General features: G+C 38.5%; 1 protein-coding gene across 2 annotated transcripts in view; it reads left to right on the forward strand.

Annotated features, from left to right (window-relative positions):
- The window catches only part of ipo11 (importin 11), a 111,935-nt gene that overhangs the window by 5,067 nt on the left and 90,602 nt on the right, over positions 1-16,266 (forward strand). For both annotated transcript variants that reach the window (XR_011310944.1, XM_069699552.1), the window contains exons 3-7: positions 12-112; positions 4,009-4,081; positions 5,725-5,928; positions 11,656-11,788; positions 12,126-12,184. Coding sequence is in view for 1 of the 2 variants with exons in the window: in XM_069699552.1 (XP_069555653.1) it covers positions 12-112; positions 4,009-4,081; positions 5,725-5,928; positions 11,656-11,788; positions 12,126-12,184 (570 nt within the window). In the remaining variant the exon portion in view is untranslated. The remainder of the gene's footprint in view (positions 1-11; positions 113-4,008; positions 4,082-5,724; positions 5,929-11,655; positions 11,789-12,125; positions 12,185-16,266) is intronic.

A 16,266-nucleotide genomic window follows, 5' to 3' on the forward strand; every position in this document is an offset into this window, starting at 1 on the left:
CTTTTCCACAGAATATCTTCAATAACCACATGCTGGATGTGAACGTCCGGTGGCTGGCAGTGCTATACTTCAAAAACGGCATTGACAGATACTGGAGGAGAGTAGCGCCTCAGTAAGTGGCTCCTCGTCTCTCTCTCTCGCGCCTCGCTGCCGACGTCCGTTCTCACTTTTCCATCTCGGGTCTTTTCTTCTCTCACTCGCTGGCTCGTCTTCACTCTCTCACTCATTGTCTCAACCACCGCTGCTCTGTCTCTATTCATCACTCTTCATCGCTTCGCCGGCGATTGAGGCGTGGCCGTTCTCCTCAGATCTTCTTTGGCACGGATTTGTAGTTGCGTTTGTCTGTTTTGTCTCTCTTCCTCTTTGCCTTCACTTGCACATTGTCTTTTCTTTTAGGGGTTATAGCTTACGTCGGCACTTCTCTCTGCACCACTTTTCACAATTGTCGTCTTTTCCCTTTTCACCCTCCATCCTGACTATTCATATTATCGTGCTTTGATTTTATACATAGTTTATTCTTTTGTGTTTCTTTTTGTCTGCTGTTAGATCGGCTTTGACTGTTCGCAGCCAAGAGTCTGTCTTTTGTTAGAGTTGAATTGGACGTTTGCTTTTAACGTCACAGGATAGCTGCTGGCTGGAGGTAATCAGTTCTGTCTCTTCTCTCCGTGGCCTCTCTTTAAACACTTCAAATTATTGCTGTCCCCCTTTTTCTTTGTAAAGTTTTCTGGTCTTACCAAAGTTGATTCACTCTTGACAGCAGTTCAGTAAACTGAATTTAATTTGCTGGAGTGCTGTGCAAGGGTTTTGGTCCCTGGCTTATTTATGTGCTTCCATTTAAACCATTGCCATTGAACCAGGAGCTTGGACGCCTGGTGCGTGACACAGCACAATGCATTTGGTGTCATTATAAGAAGCGTAGACCACATTACATGGCATTTTATTTTATAATTATTTACAGTGATTTAGAGTAATGTGCTGCAGCTGAGTTAGTCGTATTTTTGCGTGATTATAGACATAAAAACAAAACACCTAGTGAAATGCATGTTGAATTTTAAGGTCCATTTTTAACATATCTTTTTTATTTTTTTTATTTTATTTTTTTTAACTTTTTCTCTGAGTAGCTTGTCAAATTTAAGTCAAATAAGGTCTTAAGATATTCCCTGCTGTGAAGGTAAAAGTTAAATTAGTAATCAGTGCACCATCACATCTCTACTTCAGAGAGAACGAGCTCACAGAGTAAAAATAGATATTGATAAACAGCCCTTTTGGCCGAATTTGCTTTTTCACAACTTGGAAAAACATCCTGTCATGCCATTTTTGTAATATCACTTGAGCCAGCGATTTGTCTGTGATGTTGGAAGTAGGAGTTTATTTTCAATATAGTATCAGTCATGCTTTGTTTGTGTAGCACCTGTCATACAGCTTACTGCGTTTCAAAGTGCTCTTAATTGATATGATGATTAAAAGAGTACAAATGTAACAGTAATGCAAATTCTCCAAAACAAAAGAGAAATCAAATGTAATGAAAAACAAAACAAAACAAAACAAAAATTCACATTTCAAAATATAAATCATTTTTAATGCAGTGAATAATGCCCTTTAAACTTTCTAATCAAAAAGCTTTTTAAACAAATAAAGCTTTCAGCTGCTCTGAGATGCGGAGGCAAAGATGAGAATTCAGAGAGACTGTTGCAGGAACTGACAACATAAAAACTTAAAGCTGCCTCAACAAAAGTGAAAGATTATATATATATGTATATATATATATATATATATATATATATATATATGTATGTATATATAAAAAAAAGACTGAGAGAAATACAAATGTATGACTTTATTTGCTCATTGTTTCAGTGTGGATTATGTGCTGTTTGTATTATTTACCATACTTTTATATAATGACGTGTCAGACTTTGAAAACTCCTGCTCTTATGCAGCCAGAACAACTACTGAGCAACCAAGAAGACATTTGTGAACGGTATATGCAGGAAGGCCATTTGCACTTGTTTCTGGGAGACATTTTGATTTAACTGAACATTTTTGGTGCGTTTTGAGGAGTTGTTGAAATTGTATTTCATCAACATTTTATATAATTTATATTAAGCACACACAGGATTTTGACTAATGTGAGGCGTCTCCCCAACTTAAAAGCGGTCGGTTATGAAAATATGTTGTCATACTTTGACGATCAAGTATGTTTCTGTTATTGTGTCAAACATACTGTACAAACTCATCGGCCTACACAAGCTTACAAAACAACACAAGTTTATATAAGCTCAGTGCTGAATGCATGCATTTGCATAATTCTGTCAAATTCCTGACAACTGCATTCATTCCTGTTTGCTGCTGTCTTTTCTTTGAGAAAATTTCAAAGTAGTTTTTTTGTCTTATAATTAATATTAATAATTATAATTAGTATCAAATGAAGAGGCGTCATTGCAAAAGTAATATATGTACAAATTGAAATTAAGAATCCCAAGTAATTTACTGCAGAAAAAATAGAAGCAACACCATAAGAATTTTCTGTAGTTGAAGAAGACCAAATGAGGTAGTTCTACCCACTGATTGAGTGACTACATGCATGTTGGTTTTTATGGCCAAAAATGGCTTGTCGCAGCAAGAAGTGGAAATTGAAGTGCAGGAGAAACTTTTGAACGAAAGATTTCTTCAGTATTTGATGTGGAGTGTTTCTCCTTCTGGGCAGAGGTAATCTCTGTGCATTCTAAATTGCTTTATTGTTCTTCTTCTTTTTTTTTTTTACACCAGAATTTCTGGAAAATTTTGCCTACAGTTTTGCCCTTCTGTTAGTATCCCTTTAATTTAATTCTTTATATCTTTAAAGCTTCCCACATTGCCAAAATATGTTTGTGTCACAAATCTTGTTTGACTAATTCACACTCTCCCTCCTAGTAATGTGTCTCCCAGCATTATGTCTTCTTTTTGCAGCATGATTCATTCCTCACTCGTGTTCACATCAAACACTCTCGCTCTGCCTAGATTCAGTAGCAGTTTAAATAGACAGTACACGGTAGATTATAATAAAACATATTTTTGGACATATTCACATTGTCACTATTTTGTACAAACAAAGTCACGTTGCAGACTACGAGATCTGAGTTGGAGGACAAAGGGAGGTTAATCCAAAGTTTACTAACTAACCGTTTTATTTAAGAAATCCTATAACAAGTAGACGAAGTGATGACATATTCAAAACTTCATCATCTGTGAACGTCTGTGGTTTGCATGTCTGGAATCTGAAATGAGATTATAATGGGTCTTTTACATTGCGTCTACACAGAGAGTGTTTTAGGTGCATTTTTAAATTGTTTATCTCACAGCTCGCGTGTCACACGCACTTTATGCTCGCAGCCACGACCTGAAGCTTATTTTTTGTCTTGAAGTCTATGTTTCTATGTTTTACACGCTTAACTGCTGTCGTTGTCATTATTTGGCTTTGAGCTTTTCCATAACTACGCTCAGCACGACCTTAATGCCTCCTGTCTAGCTACGCAGACCGAGAACTTGCTGCTGCTACAAACGTGACGATCACACAACGCTTTCTGTGCAGACATGGTGTTAACATACGTGCTGCGTTCAACAACGCCCGAGCGGCTGGCACCCGGCTCATTAATTCGCCCTCAGCTAAACGTCCCGGGCTTAAAACTTGGCCCTCGTTTTAGTGAAGAATTTATATGCATGTTGTTCCATCCATATGTTTGCCTCTCTCTCTCTCTCTCTCTCTCTCTGTGTGTGTGTAATTCTAATGAATTCAATAATTGTGCACTGTGAGGTGCATCAGTAAATAAACTGTCTCTAACTCCATTAGCACCAATAATGTTTGGTCCATAATCTATTCAGTTAAAGGAGGTTCCTGAGCGGCATCATCCTTTGTTTCATAGTGTGTCTCTTTGTCTTCAAGTAACATTTGTACCGCTCTCTTTCATCTTTTGACCTCTCCTGGCCTCCTTACCTCCTCTGAACATCTTCTGATTGGTTTGTTCACAGTGCGTTATCAGAGGAGGAGAAGACGTCATTGCGCGCTGGACTCATCACAAACTTCAATGAGCCTGTCAATCAGGTTAGTGGGGAAAGGTGCCCCATTCATCATGTATTGATTACAACGAAATGGATTTTGATTAAGATTACTGCATACAAAAACCATATAATGTACAAGGAAACTGACTAAATGCATCACACCATTGTGCGACATGTTACAGTCTGCCGTAAGGAAATGTTCCATAACATGAGATTTGAAAGAATGCTGAAATACAAAATATAATTGTGCATATCGAGACTTCATTCAATTGTCGGGGTGTTTTTTGATGAGCCTTTTTTTTTTTTTTTTTGCTCTCACGGTAATCCTGCATCAAACAAATAACTCGGGAATCAAGGTTTGTGTAATACATCTGTCTGAGGGGGCTTGGAAAGTGGCCATCCATCCTGATTTCTGCAGGTTGTACGTCCCTGAGGGACAGCTCTCTAATGTCAGGACTGATAGGGTCCATATGGAAAGCAATGAATGCCATTTAAACACTATGTCTCACCAGTCACAACTTTTCCTTGTTGAATCAGATCTCAACGAGGGGTTGTGTGTGTTCGTGAGAGTGAGTGTTCCATTGTTTTGTGGTCAGTTTACATTTATAAATTCTATAATCCAAGTAAATGTTGTGACCTCGCTTAGCTTTCTTAGAAAACCAAATGACTTACTGGTAGTTGAAAATTACATTTCCGTGCTCATTGATTATTTATTGAAGTTGTTCAACAGGCAACATTTCTATTCCTTCTAACCCATTTTTTTGTACTATTGGAAAACAATAATGGGTTCGAAATGGCTTGAATAATTTATTCGGGAGCTAAATCGATAAAACTTCCATCACAAAAAATATTAGGTCTGACCAAATATTCACTTTACTACCTATATACGGGAAATTGGGTGCACAATATATTGGAAACACTATAATAATAGCAATATACCACGATGCAGTTAAACATAACTGCAAACTGCAGCCTCCAAAAGCACCATAGACTTAAATCAACACCTTCATCAAACCTTTGACTTTTCTCCAGCACATGGCTACAAATAAACTGCATCTATTGATTCAGCTGGATGTTTTTGCTAATCCTATGTTTACTATAGAACTTTGGAAAGTTACTTTTTGACAAGATCTTTGACGTATCAAATCAAACTGAGCAGATTTATAATATGAAAAAACAAATATTTTTGGTGTGTTGAATTAGTAGCAGGAGCTTCCATCATTTCTGCCCACTGAGTGCTGAGGCATGAAGTGTCCTTTACAATCTGGACATTTGACCTCACGTTTATCTTTAATGATTGGATGTCTTACTTCAAGTCTTTTGAAGAAATGGGCAGACTTTAATTGTAATTGCTCAGCTGGTGTGCCATGAAATATTAAGACAAGTGAAGCTTTGACAAGGTCACATGAGCCACTGATTTTAAATATGAACTTAATCCATGGGGCTGATTCCTCTGTAACAGAGGAGACATGCAGCATAGTATGTATTCTTTGCTTTTTATGATAGTTCTCATGTCAAATGTATTTGTCCACATTACTCATTTTAAAGAGAAAAAGATGGAAGTGTAAGAGATTTGAGATGTTTTTGATACAGTCAAATTCCCATCAAGTTTGCTTTGGCATAACCACCTTCTGCTGTGTTTATGCTTTGCCTCTGGTCATCGTTTTCTCTCTGTTTTTCCAACAGATAGCAACTCAGATCGCAGTACTGATAGCCAAGGTGGCCCGTCTGGACTGCCCCAGGCAATGGCCGGAGCTCATCCCAATTCTGCTCGAGTCCGTGAAGGGTCAGGATGGCCTGCAGCAGCACAGAGCGCTGCTAACCTTCTACCATGTCACCAAAACCCTCGCATCGAAACGTCTGGCGCAGGACAGGCGGCTTTTCCAGGATGTAAGTTCACAGTGTTAGCCACGGCCGGTGCTGGGTTGGATCAGCGGGAGAGATGCTCTTCCTGTTACTGGTTGTTATGTTGTGGGAGTGTTGGGGTGAGGGCCCAGTTGATTGACTGTGGGACAACCAATCACGGCAGTGTACACTTCGCAACAAATTATCACAGCATGAAGTGCAGAGCGTGCCTCTCTGGGCGATCCAGTCTCGCACCAACCACTAGCTATTTCTCAGTTAGTCTCTGTAGCATGTGGGTCACTCTCTATCCTTCTATGGCTTTATTTGTTCTCTTCACTTGATGCAGTAGCTGTGTACCCTCGAATATGAGGTTACTTTAGGTGAACAAGTTAAGAAAAACAAAACTTGAACTCTGTCTCCTGAACTCTGCTGCTTTTGTTGTTTGCCATTTTCTTTCTTTCTATGTGCCCTGCCCTCTGACTCTGTCATGTACCTTTTTCTTCTGTTTTTACTGCAAAACATTTGAAAATGAATAGATGAATAGTAAGATAATCTTGAGAGTTGCATTATTTTCAGTTTCAAATTTTGTCTGTAGGAGATGCTGTTTAGCTGATGTAAGAGAAATGTCAAACTTCCAGCAACCACATTTTCTGTGCAAGTATGTTTTACTGTGTGATTCAAGCACGAGTGGCTTGGTTGGTAGGAGAATTGTTTTTCTTGCTTATTGTGTGTTTTTATGAGTAAGATTGAGGGAGAAGTGCTTGTGAGCGTTTATTTACAACAGGAATGAACTAGATCAAATGTTTTTTAAATTTTTTTTTTTTTAAAGAAAGTAACTAAAAATAAAAACAATTGAAAACAGGTTTCAGGGAATGAGATTATCAAACAGACCAACAATGAAGATAGAGGGAGAAAAACAGTGAAAGCAGCAGACCAGTGGACATGAGAAGTGCTGACTGAGACCACATAGTTAGATGTCAAGCAGAAGCATCCTCTGTGGCAAGATTTATGTCCTAAGGCAATACGAAAATCAAAGGCAGTCTGAGCCCCATTAAACATGGCAGGTTTTAAAGGATGCCCTGATTACTTTGACGCTGAAAGGACCCTGCAGGTCTCCCTCATCCGTTTAAAAAATACAGCTGGCTCAGTGGCCAGTGTGCCACATTTAAATTTCAATTCCGTAGTATGATTCACCCCTCGAGTTAAAGCGTTTTCTAATGTGAAGTCCGATCACAGGACATATTCAATAATTTGGACACTTCAGTGACATCAGTTTCTGGAGCTATATGTATTTTCAGTGTTTGTTATTCATCATCCACATCTGTCAATACTATCTCTGCCTTGTGAGAACACTCGGTTCACCGCCACAAATCCCACACCTGATTATGTTGACTGAATTACCTGAGAAAACTGTGTGACTTTGGAACAAAGTGTAGCTTCATAGTGGCTTTCACTTATTTTTATTTAGACAGAAATGAATTTAGCAAAGTAATGCTAGCTTTGACAGGAAAACTCACAATGAATGGAGGGTTCCCCCCAAAGTCCATTACCTGAAGACTCTACGAGCAAGCAAAGACGGAGGGAGAGTGTCAGAGACACTCTCTGGGATAAAACCAGCAGCATCCATGAATACATCAGGTAGCTGGCACCCCCGGGATTAACTGCTAATTGAATGCCTCAGGCTGCAGAGAACAGACGGTGGTGGGGAGGAAGAGAATCTTTTATGAAATATAAAGTCCCTCCATAGATGAAAGGGCTGATGTCAAGAAATCTTACCCGTGGCTAGAGAAGGACAGTGCTGAGGTCCCAACCATGGCAGGTTGACAGGCCATAAGCACCAGATCCGTACCAGTCAGGAGTCTACCACATCTGACAGGACCCAAGGTGCAATATCTGTGGTCTCCATCAAGAATAATGCAGTTACGGGACAAGAGAAGACACTCAAACTCCTAGGCCTTAATGTTGAGGACCCTGAGGTTGAGAAACCCCCCCCCCCAACCCTATCGATTCCTCAAGATGTTTGAAACATTCCTTTGAGATTCTACTCCATGTGGACATGATATGCACATGCTTCTTGCTGATTTGTCAGCTGAATACTGCGAATCTTCGTTTCTACCCAAAACATCCCCAAGGTGATCTACTAGTATCAGATCTGGTGACTAAAGAGGACATAGAAGTCCACTGAATTTACTTTCATTTTCATAAAACCAGTTTGACTGGTTGAGGCATTAACACAATGACCATTAGTATGAAGACCTAGACAACATTACTACACCAGCAGCCTGGCGTGTTAACACAAGGCAGGTTGAGTCTACTGATCCCTGCTGTTGATGCCTAACTCTTGGCCCACCATCATTCAACAGAAATTAAGATTGATCAGACCAGGCAGGGCTACATTTTTCTAGTCTTCACTGCCTTGTTTTGGTGAGCCTGCGCTCGCTGCAGCCTTACACATCTGTTCTTGGCTGACAGAAGTGGAACCCGGCATGGTCTTCTGCTGTTGTTGGGACCCAAGCTTGGACATGTTGTGCATTCTGAGGCATTTTTCTGCTCATCACTGTTGTCAAGAGTGGTTATCTGAGTTACTGTAGCCCTTTTGTCAGCTCCAACCAGACAGTACTTTCTCCACTGTCCTCTTTCATCAAGAAGATATATCCGTCCACAGAACTACCGCACCACCCTGAGCCACCCCTAGATTGTTAGGGTGAAAAAGAGAAACAATCATGCCACGGCCAATGTAGCCGAGATCAAATTTGTTCCCAATCTGATGTTTAAATGAACTAAATCTACTGACCTACGAAAAGTGGGAGGATGAGGAATAGTGAGTTTTAGAGCCACTATCCAGGATGAAACAAGGACCATCCATGAAAATATCAGGAAGATGGCCCCTTGGGACAAACCGCTACGAGAGAGCCTCAGGCAACACAATACAGAGGGTGATGAGGTGGAAGAGAAAATGTTGTTCAAGACCATGCCTCTCCATTAGATCGGCAGATAGAGGAAGTAGTGATGTCAAGAAAGCCTGTCTGAAGGACAGTGCTAAGATATTGTGCTGAATCTACAAGCTCTCAAGCCTCTGGTTAGAAGACCTGAGCTTGAGGACTGTTTATATATATGATATGGCTTTGTCTTTGTCCTTCTGAATAGCAATAGAGGGGCGATATCCTACAAGATGGGTAATCATTAACAGATTGTCAAATGAAATGAACTGCACTGTTCTTGGGTGGCTTTGGTGTCAGCTTGAATAAGGAATCAGCTTGCAGATGGTGGAAATCGTTTGCTTTTATTGACATTTTTCTCTCTGTTGTCTTTATCTGTGTTTGAAAAGAAATCAGTGACATACATACACGCATACGTCTTGCAACTGCAGAGCCTTTCAAACACACAGAAAAATAGTTGATTCTTAAATGTGTTGCAATTCTCTCGAATAATTCGGCAAAAATTCCCCAAAATCATTATTTGGAATTCAGATGTTTCCCAAATCACCGGTCGGCAGCTATGTAAATAACCAATGGCTTCTAACAGCGTGGTTATCATTAGAATGGATTGAAGCTGTCTGTTATGAAGTTGTTTGTTATGGCGATGTAATCTGTTGTCATGGAACCCCATTAGTTTGTTTGAGTAGTAGTTTTGTTTCAATAATTTTTTTTCCCCCCCAGTTCTCTCCTCTTTGCAGTCAATGCTGCTGATTATGATGACAGATCATAATAGAGATTTTAGTGGGCCTCAAAGAATTAAACCAAACTTTGAAAAGCCTCACTTTTAGCCATGCTGATGAAGTCTTTTTAATGTTACTCTGTCATACGCTTGTGTGATTATCTCTTTTATTCTTGCTGGCAAACAGCAGATAACATTGGTTGGTTCATCACTTTTCTAATTGGAATAAACACTTCAATGCTCATTGAATGTACAAGATGGTATTTCCAGGGGGACTTGTTGTGCAGTATGACCTTTTTATGTTGTGTCTTATGTTGAAGTTCAGAATTGTCCAATGTCGTATCTTGGCACTGTAGCTGGTTCACGACTCTTATACATTTTCATTTTTCTTAGATAAAACCAATCAGCCCTGTTTACTTGGTTACTTTTCGGTTGGTAGGGGAAAGTAGGGGAATTTACTGTGAAGATGTCCATGTACTCTGTTTCAGCTTTCTTAAACAGGTTTCTGAATACTCTGACAATATTGTTTTATGAAGTCATACAAAGAAATGTGTTGCTTACTGCAGTTTGGTTGGATGATGATTATAATTTGACCTATTTGTTTCACCATTAAAAGACAGTGGGACTCCATTCATTATATATTGAAATAATATGTTCATTTCATTGGATTATGTTATAACTCTGTTAAGTTTGCAAGTGTGGTATGAGAGGATTATCAGTAAAGTGAAAGTTAATTCATAAATTTGACAAATGGCAGACTTGTGGCACTGCATAAAGGCTTTTCAGTTGTTTTGCAGGTCAGAAATGGACAATGTAAATACTGTTGTCCTGCACACACGGGACAGGTGTGAGTCACAATGATGGATAAGGAGCTGAACTTTTGTCTGACGGTGGAAGAAACGGAGGGAGGACAACTAAACCAGAAGTTTCACCGGTAGACAGAGTACATCTTGTCCAGGATCACTGGGTGGTTAAAATGCAAAGACATTTTTGTAAGGGCTTGTAGGATTTGGAAAATTATATAATTTGCAGACATATCTTATTGCGCAGTCAGAGCTGTTTCTGACCAGAATGCAGAACTTGGATCCGATAAAACACTTTAAGACAGACGAGTGAAAACACAACACCAAGAGTGAGGAAGCCAAGTAAAGAATATGAGATTGTTTGCTGAACTTGGCTCATCACTTTTAGGTTCCATGCGTTGGATTAGTCTGGGATCTGGGGAATGGAAAGTGGCAAGCTCCAGAGAAATCTGTCCAAATAAGAAACTTGCCAATCTTGCATTTTCTGTAAAGAATATATCAAAGCCAATGCTGTGCTGTCAAAGTAGGGATTTCTCTTTCAGCAGGCACACGTTTCCAGCTTAACCACCGCTTCTCGCATTTTTCTGACTTGACTCTTCCACAGCGCAGAGTTCCTCTGACAAAGAGATGATCAGTTGCTTTGTTTGAGACGTGGTGTTATCATTCTTTTACCTTCATCAAGTTGTAAGCCTTCATTTAATCGTCACATTTAACAGGATATCTGGGCGTGTTGTTTTCCTTCAGGACCAAAACACTGAAATGCCTTCGTATTGAGTCACGATGTTTGAATAGTTATTCAGATTTTGTTCTGTTACTTTTTATAAAAACACCACTGAAGCGTAAATTAAAGCTCATTATTTTGCCATAGCAGATTTGTTATATTTTCTAAGCTACTGGGCTGGACTATAGACTTTGCCTTGATGGAACTGAGAGTATTTTTGTCTTCCTTTGATGTTCTTATTTTGCTTCGACAAGAGAATGCCGTCATGAAGAAAAAAAACAAAAACATGATTGGTTTGGGCCCAAATGATGTTATGGCAGTGACTGTGAATGGAAGTCCATTAAGTGCTGGATTAGACCTGACTCGGATGTCCCTCTCTGCTCCCTGTTTGTTTTAGTGTATTATGTTAAAGTGCTTTCATATTTGCATCAACATCAGCGTCTGCGAGTGTCTGATGTTATAGGTGCTTTTTCCATGCATATAAACGTGGTGTGCTGATACATTTGTGAATGACCTCAAATGCCTGTTCAGGTCCTGAATAACGTTGTCTGTTCGTGACTGACATGTTTGTACTCCTGTGTATGTTGGCAGCTGGCGTCAGGCATTTACAGCTTCGCATGCTCCCTGTGGAGCCATCACACCGACTGTTTCCTCCAGCAGAACTACGCCAGAGATGAGGCTGCAGCCCTCGGCTCATTGGAGAGGACGCTGCTCTCCCTTAAAGGTAGCAACATTTGCACACACGCATAACTCAAACATTCCCGTAAGCTCACAAGAAATTGCATTCGCATGCAAAGAGCTGCGGGGATCTGTTAATACAAAATGGTATGTAAATCATGGTCTTAAATGACTGACTGCATAGTTCATAAGGTTATATTCATCACATAATTCTACCTAATGCCAAAAATGTAATTAAGCGGGTAAGTTGTGAATTTATGGGAATATTCATGTGTGCCGTTCCTATGTGAAACACTAATTATGAGAGCGGACTTTGTAGTTAATTTGCAGTTAGCGGCAAACCAGCATACTAATTTAAATTTTTTTCTGTCTGCCCCTCTCAGTGCTTCGCAAGTTGACAGTCCATGGATTTCAAGAGCCACAACAGAATATGGAAGTGATGGTGAGCTTTGAGTTATTTCAGCTGTGTGTGCCATAGAAGCGCTCATATTTTGGAGAAGCTGATATTTCTCTGTTTGTGCTTTGAGTTGAAAATGACTCCAATCACAGCATGCAAAAATATGGATGGCCGTGATGATTGAAAGTGCCTTAAGCCTTGTCTCAGTTCAAAGAGTCAAAAGTTCTGTGTGAGCTCTTCTCCCACTCTTAGTGGGAAGAAAGTCCAACTCCCTGAAACTGTTCATTCAATTTAGTTTAAATCTGGTTTAGAAAAATCTTCAGGCTGTTGCCTGGATAGGGCTTTGGTTTCCCCATGGCTCAACGTTAATGGAATCCTTTTTACAAAATTCCGTGGTCCTTTGAACTGCAGCTCTAGATTCTGTCTACTTCCTGTTTGGTGAAAGAATACCAGTAAAAGTTTGAGAGCATAATTGTTGAAAACTGTTACTGGTGAGTAAGTGTTTTAAAAAAAAAAAAAGCTTTTGAAAAGTACAGCTGACTTTTTATTTTAGGAAACATCTTTTTGGCTTGTGCTTTTTAAACTGAGAAATCTCCAGGGTATGGTTTGATACTGGAAGTAGAAAGGACTGTCACCCCGTTGCCCATTCATTCACTTGAATAAAAGCAAATGCTTTAATTCACTGCTTTAGGGGTAATGGTTTCAGGCTTTCAACCTCTCAGGTACTACTTAGCATGCAGTTAAGCTAATTGCTGGTTAAATTTCACTGTCAAGTGAAATACTGTATACGCAAATAAAACAACCATAAAATAACTTTTAATTAAAAAATGTCTCAATATCTGCAAGACTCAAAGACTTCAGAACTGTAAAAAAATGCGGTCCTGAAAGAAATGGTACCATTTTGTTGTACAAAAAGAAAACCAGTTATAGAGTAAGCCTGGTTGCAAAAAAAAATAAATCTAAATCATACAGTGCATCTACCAAAGAAGTACCAGCTTGAAAAATCAGTGCAATCAGGTGTCGTAATGAAGTGGATTTAAGTGTTTTTTTTTTTTTTTTTTTTTTTTTTGTAAATCATAAAATCTAGACAAATATTGAAGAGTCACTTTTAGTCTTTATATTGCGTGAAGTCAGTAATATTAGAAGCCTAAGTCTGCTGCTGTGCTGTCTCTCTCTCTCTCTTTTAGTCTTTGTGTTTCTATTGTAATGTTTCTATTATAATCTTTTATGGCTTTATTTGCTCTTTTTTCGCTCTCTCTGTTGATAGGGTAAATGTTTTCAGTCATAAAACGTCCTTGCCATCTATATCCTACGCTCTGTTATTCCACAAATGAGGCAACTCTTTAGCTTGCAGGCTGAGGGTTGTATGAAATACTCATTAAAATGTCATTTGCCTTCAGCTGCAGTTGGTAATTCTAGCTCATTGTAAGTTTTTGAAGTTAATATTTCATGTTTAAATTCTTATGCTATTATTTTCCTCACACTCACAACTTATTACTTTAACTTGTTGTTCCCATTTTTCATCCTTTGTGTTATTTAGTCTGATTGTGAGTTTACAGGGCCACTTTCTAAGTGTGAGCCTAACTGCTTTCACAAATGCCAGATCCTGGCTATTCCTCATACTATCTTATATTCTAACAATGTGTTGAGTTTGCTCACAGAAACAAATAATGCCATCATGTGCCTTCATCCGGCTCCACGCTTATATCGGACTGTCTCAGTGTTTCTCTCACTTTACTGCTGACACTCATTTTTGCTGCTGTTGTGTGAGGTTCTAAAACTGCAGGTTAAGCACATTTTTTTGTTCTTCCTTTCATTGTGTGAACGCACGTTTGTATATACAAATACACTGACTTCACATTTCAACCCGCACGTGTCTGAATGCTACGTTTTTAAGACCTAGTAGAGAAAAAAAAGAGTTTCTTTTAGTATTGTTAACAGACAAGTGAGATGAGTTAGACAGGAATAAAGTATCTCAATGAATGAAATGCAATGGTTGAATTTGCTCAAATTAACAATACTCCTGAAGATTGTTGAATACACTGCCACGTTAGCCCTTTTATCCTGTTAAAAGGAATCCTCATTTTGACTATTTCTCTTAAGTTCACATGTTTCTGAACAGATAAAAGGTCACCAGCAATTTTTATAATGTTTTTTTGTGATGGTTTAAGGATATGTCACACTCTTATTATCTGACTTATTGATTAGGTCGTCCATGTTTTGATGACTTATCATCTCTCATTTTGCTCATCACGGGTTTGATGCTAAAAAACAACAACAACTGTTAATTCATATAACATTGTTTAATTTTTAATTCAATTTTAAGGATGTATTGCACACAGTGACTGTAGAAAAGGAGTCTGCAGGTTACATACCAATAAAGGAATTTAGCCCCCTGACGAAAAGTGAATAAATCCATTTAAAATATTTCCTGTGAACAAATGTCATGTTTGCTCAGCACAGTCAACCTGAACTTTAACAGTAATTTTCAGTAATAAGTCTGTCACGTCAGATAATTATGCATAATATATAACATCTGTTTGTGTTTACTTTGGCCCTCAACACATTTTGTTGTGAATTTGAGCACTTCATAAATGTAGGAATCATATTGGAAGTTAATGGGAAGATGTTAACAACAACCACATTTTGGATTTAATATATTTTTTTTGTGGTGAAATGGCATATTAGGGATGCAACTATTATGTATTGCTTAATAAATTCGTTTTTTGGACTGCAAATTGTCAGAAAATGGCAAACATGCCCATCAGTATTTCCCAGACCTTAAGGTGATACATTCGGATGTCTTTCTTTGTCTGATCATAAATCTAAATCTACAAAATATTCAGTTTTAATTAAGATATATGCGATAGATATGAATGACTTAATTAATTTATTATCAACATTCATTAATTTATTGTCAAGATTCATTAATTGATTATCAAGACTGAATCATTTTCTGTCCGTTGATAATTCATTTCGGTGTTAAACCACACAATTAAAGTAACTTTAATCATCATGTAATATAGTGCAATTCTGTAAATTTGTAATCTTAAAACACAAGATTAAAATGGTGCAGAGTTATTCACAAATTACAATTGAAATAGTCCAGACAAACAGATTTCCCTTTCTGGTTCTGTCAGAGTGATGAGGTTATTGCTGGTTTTCTCTCAAAAATACTTGACCTAACTATGTGAAGTGCTTTGGGATGATACAAATTATGATTTGGCACTATATGAACATCTATAAATGTTTCCAGTTTTTTTTTTTGGTACACTGTGTCCATTTTTATCTGTATGCTTTAATCCAGCTCATATGATACTTCAGGTGTCGAGTGCAGCGTTACTCATCTATGCACACTGTCACCACATGTGGTTTTGTTTGTTTTGCTATTTTGTTTCTATCTAGTCTTATCCTGTTTGAACTGGAAAATATATTAACGTTTTTGTTAGTCTGTTAATATTTTTTGGGTACTGGTCTATACAACACCAGTTTGTCCTTGTTAGTGCCGGTTTTTGATACAACATTTTCTCAGGTTGTAATCCAAGCATGTGTAAAGACTCATTCACACATTCACAGTGGAATGAAAATGTTTGGCTCCTTAGTTTTGTTTGTCTCTTTTCTGTGATGATCGTTGGAATACAAAGACTACTTACTAGTTATTTCCTCTTGCACATGCACATAATGTATGTGTCTGGTTTTGGTTTTATGGTGCAGCGTGTTCAAATTCAACTTTCCCTCAACACAAGCAGTGCAGCCATCTGCTTTTGTTTGGCACTGCTTGCTCATACTCTGCTTGGTGTGTCTTAGCCCCGTGGTAATAGTTTATGGCACTCACTTTTGCATCGCCTGTAAAAACTGTTGTACAGTGGGTCTCCTCACGCATGACATGAGCATTCTGGATGGATTAAGTTCCTTTTCTAATCTTAGTGGCACCATTGCTGGAGAACTGTAGCGAGTTGGAAAATACTGACTCTAAAGAATGAAGAACATTGTCAGTTTTTACACAGCCTGCCTCAGTGATGAATTTGAAAACTTATTTTGCAATTTACTTTTTTTTTTTTACCTTCCTGGCTTAATTGTCAAATAAGCAGTGTGGGTGGGAGGCTAAAATGGACAGCTCAGTAGAT

Source organism: Brachyistius frenatus, unplaced genomic scaffold (assembly GCF_029030835.1).
Source record: "Brachyistius frenatus isolate BFR_SWC_R1_liver_20210118 unplaced genomic scaffold, ASM2903083v1 Contig_30, whole genome shotgun sequence".
NCBI lineage: Eukaryota > Metazoa > Chordata > Actinopteri > Embiotocidae > Brachyistius > Brachyistius frenatus.